The sequence below is a fragment of the Salvelinus sp. IW2-2015 genome, unplaced genomic scaffold (genome assembly GCF_002910315.2).
Source record: "Salvelinus sp. IW2-2015 unplaced genomic scaffold, ASM291031v2 Un_scaffold8777, whole genome shotgun sequence".
NCBI classification, from domain to species: domain Eukaryota; kingdom Metazoa; phylum Chordata; class Actinopteri; order Salmoniformes; family Salmonidae; genus Salvelinus; species Salvelinus sp. IW2-2015.
In genome coordinates, this window is record NW_019950036.1 from 7,319 (window position 1) to 9,238 (window position 1,920).

Consider the following 1,920-nt stretch of genomic DNA (forward strand, 5'->3'; position numbering starts at 1 on the left):
GGTTTCCAGTTTGCATAAAGTCCAGTGAAGTTCATTGAGGGCCGTCGTGTATCTGCTTGAAGGGGATATACACGGCGTATGACAATAAACCGAGGAGATTCCCTGTGGAGATTATACGTCCGGCATTTGATTGTGAGGAACTCTAGGTCAGGTGAACAAAAGGACTTAATTCCCTGTATGTTGTGCTTACAATTACACTGTGAGTCGTTAATGAAACACACACCCCATGCCCTTCTTCCCGGAGAGATGTTTTATACCTGTCGGCGCGACGCACAAAGAATCCAGGTGGCGTGTACCGACTCTGACAGCATATCCCGAGAGAGCCATGTTTTCGTGAAACAGAGTTTGTTACAATCCCTGATGTCTCTGGAAGCAACCCTTGCCCTAATTTCGTCTTTACGTTCACATGCATTCCCAAAAGACTAGTACACACATTGGATATGACCATGATGTCACTACTTGTAGCTATTCCAACACCATCCAACAGCACTGATATCACAACTTCCGTGTCCAGTGAAAAAAATATATAAAAAATGGTTGATTCAATGTATAAAAAAAAAAAGTCCATTGACAGACCCTAGACATAATAGTTATTTTTTTYCGTTCATTGGTTGATTCTCCTGCATTCCAAGATCGACAGAGGCGTGTTTTGGGCAAATGTTCAGGCTGTATATCTACACTTTTCTGTGGCGCCATTCATTCACTCTCTGGAGGTGTCGGAGGGAGGACAGTCTAGTACATTGAGGGGCAGTTTGGATCACCTTTGGATTCATCTGCTCTGGGTCAGAACCAGGGGTGTGTGTGTGCGTGTGGTGACCACGCTCTCACCAGGGGTCAGTCAGTCAGTCAGTGCGAGGGGCCCTTGCCGGTCAGTCACAAAGTATGAGGTAGTGTGTTKGTGTCAGTGCTTTGCTGGTCGGCAGGCCGGATGTCTGGGGGGGTTCATGTGGAGTGGACATTTGTCATGTAGGGGGAAATCAGTTGTTCAGGCCAAAAGAGTCACTAAAAGTGCTTCATGTAAGTGTGTGTTTATGTATGTAATAAAGAGATGTAATCAGGCATTGTAAAAAGCTTGTCAGATAAGGTTGGGTGAGTAGCTGGCGGGTAGACAAGGGCTGRGTTTCCCAAAAGCATTGTAGCACTTATATCATCTTTCGTCCATTGAGTTTCAATGGAATTAAGATGATCTTAGTGCTACGATTCTTTTGGGAAACCCAGCCCAAAGCCATTCCAAGAGAGATCAGAGCAGTCAATGCCTCTTCCCCTGCACCCCTTCCTCCCTCCCAGTCTATTCTCCTCCGCCTTCCATTCCTCAGCCCTCGTTGGCAGCCACCAGCTGGCCCAAGCCCTGGCGGACATACACAGCTTGGATCTCCTTGGTCTTGAGGCAGAAGTCGCAGGCCCAGACAGCAGAGCTCTCTCGGGTCAGCAGACCGTAGGCTGGCTCCGTCAGGCCCGTGCAGTCACGGTGGAACCAGCGCTGGCACGACGCCTCACACAAGATCGCATCCTGGTCGTCGTGCACCTCCGACAGGCAGAAGCCGCAGGGGAACACCATGCCCGGGCCGCCCAGCTTCCCTGGACCGGAACCTGGGCCGGTGGAGGGGTTAGCGGGGCCGGGGGGCAGCGGAGACTGGGTGTTGGGGGTGGAGTTGGAAGGGGGGTTGGGGTTGCTGCCGGGGGTGTTAACCCCACTGCTGTTGTTGGTCATGTTGTTCTGGGCAGAGTTGGGGGGAGCGTTTGGCATGGAGCCTCCACCAGGAGCGTTGTTCTGCTGGTTGTAAAGGGTGGAGCCAAGGGAAGAATTTGGTGGAGTTGACTGCTGTTGGGACGGGTTATTGGAGGAGGGGGCGTTGGCAGAGTTGGGCCCCTGCAGCTGATTGGGTGGCGGCTGCAGGGGCTGGGAGCCGTTGAGGGGGC

At 51.9% G+C, this 1,920-nt stretch overlaps 1 protein-coding gene across 1 annotated transcript; it reads right to left on the reverse strand.

The window, feature by feature from the left end:
- Nucleotides 1–680: 680 nt before the first annotated feature.
- LOC112079634 (pygopus homolog 2-like) lies at nucleotides 681–1,915 on the reverse strand (the record flags this gene model as incomplete). Its single annotated transcript, XM_024145526.2, has 1 exon — nucleotides 681–1,915. A coding segment is annotated over one exon (603 nt), but the record flags the coding sequence as incomplete, so codon positions are not given.
- Between the last annotated feature and the right edge of the window lie 5 nt (nucleotides 1,916–1,920).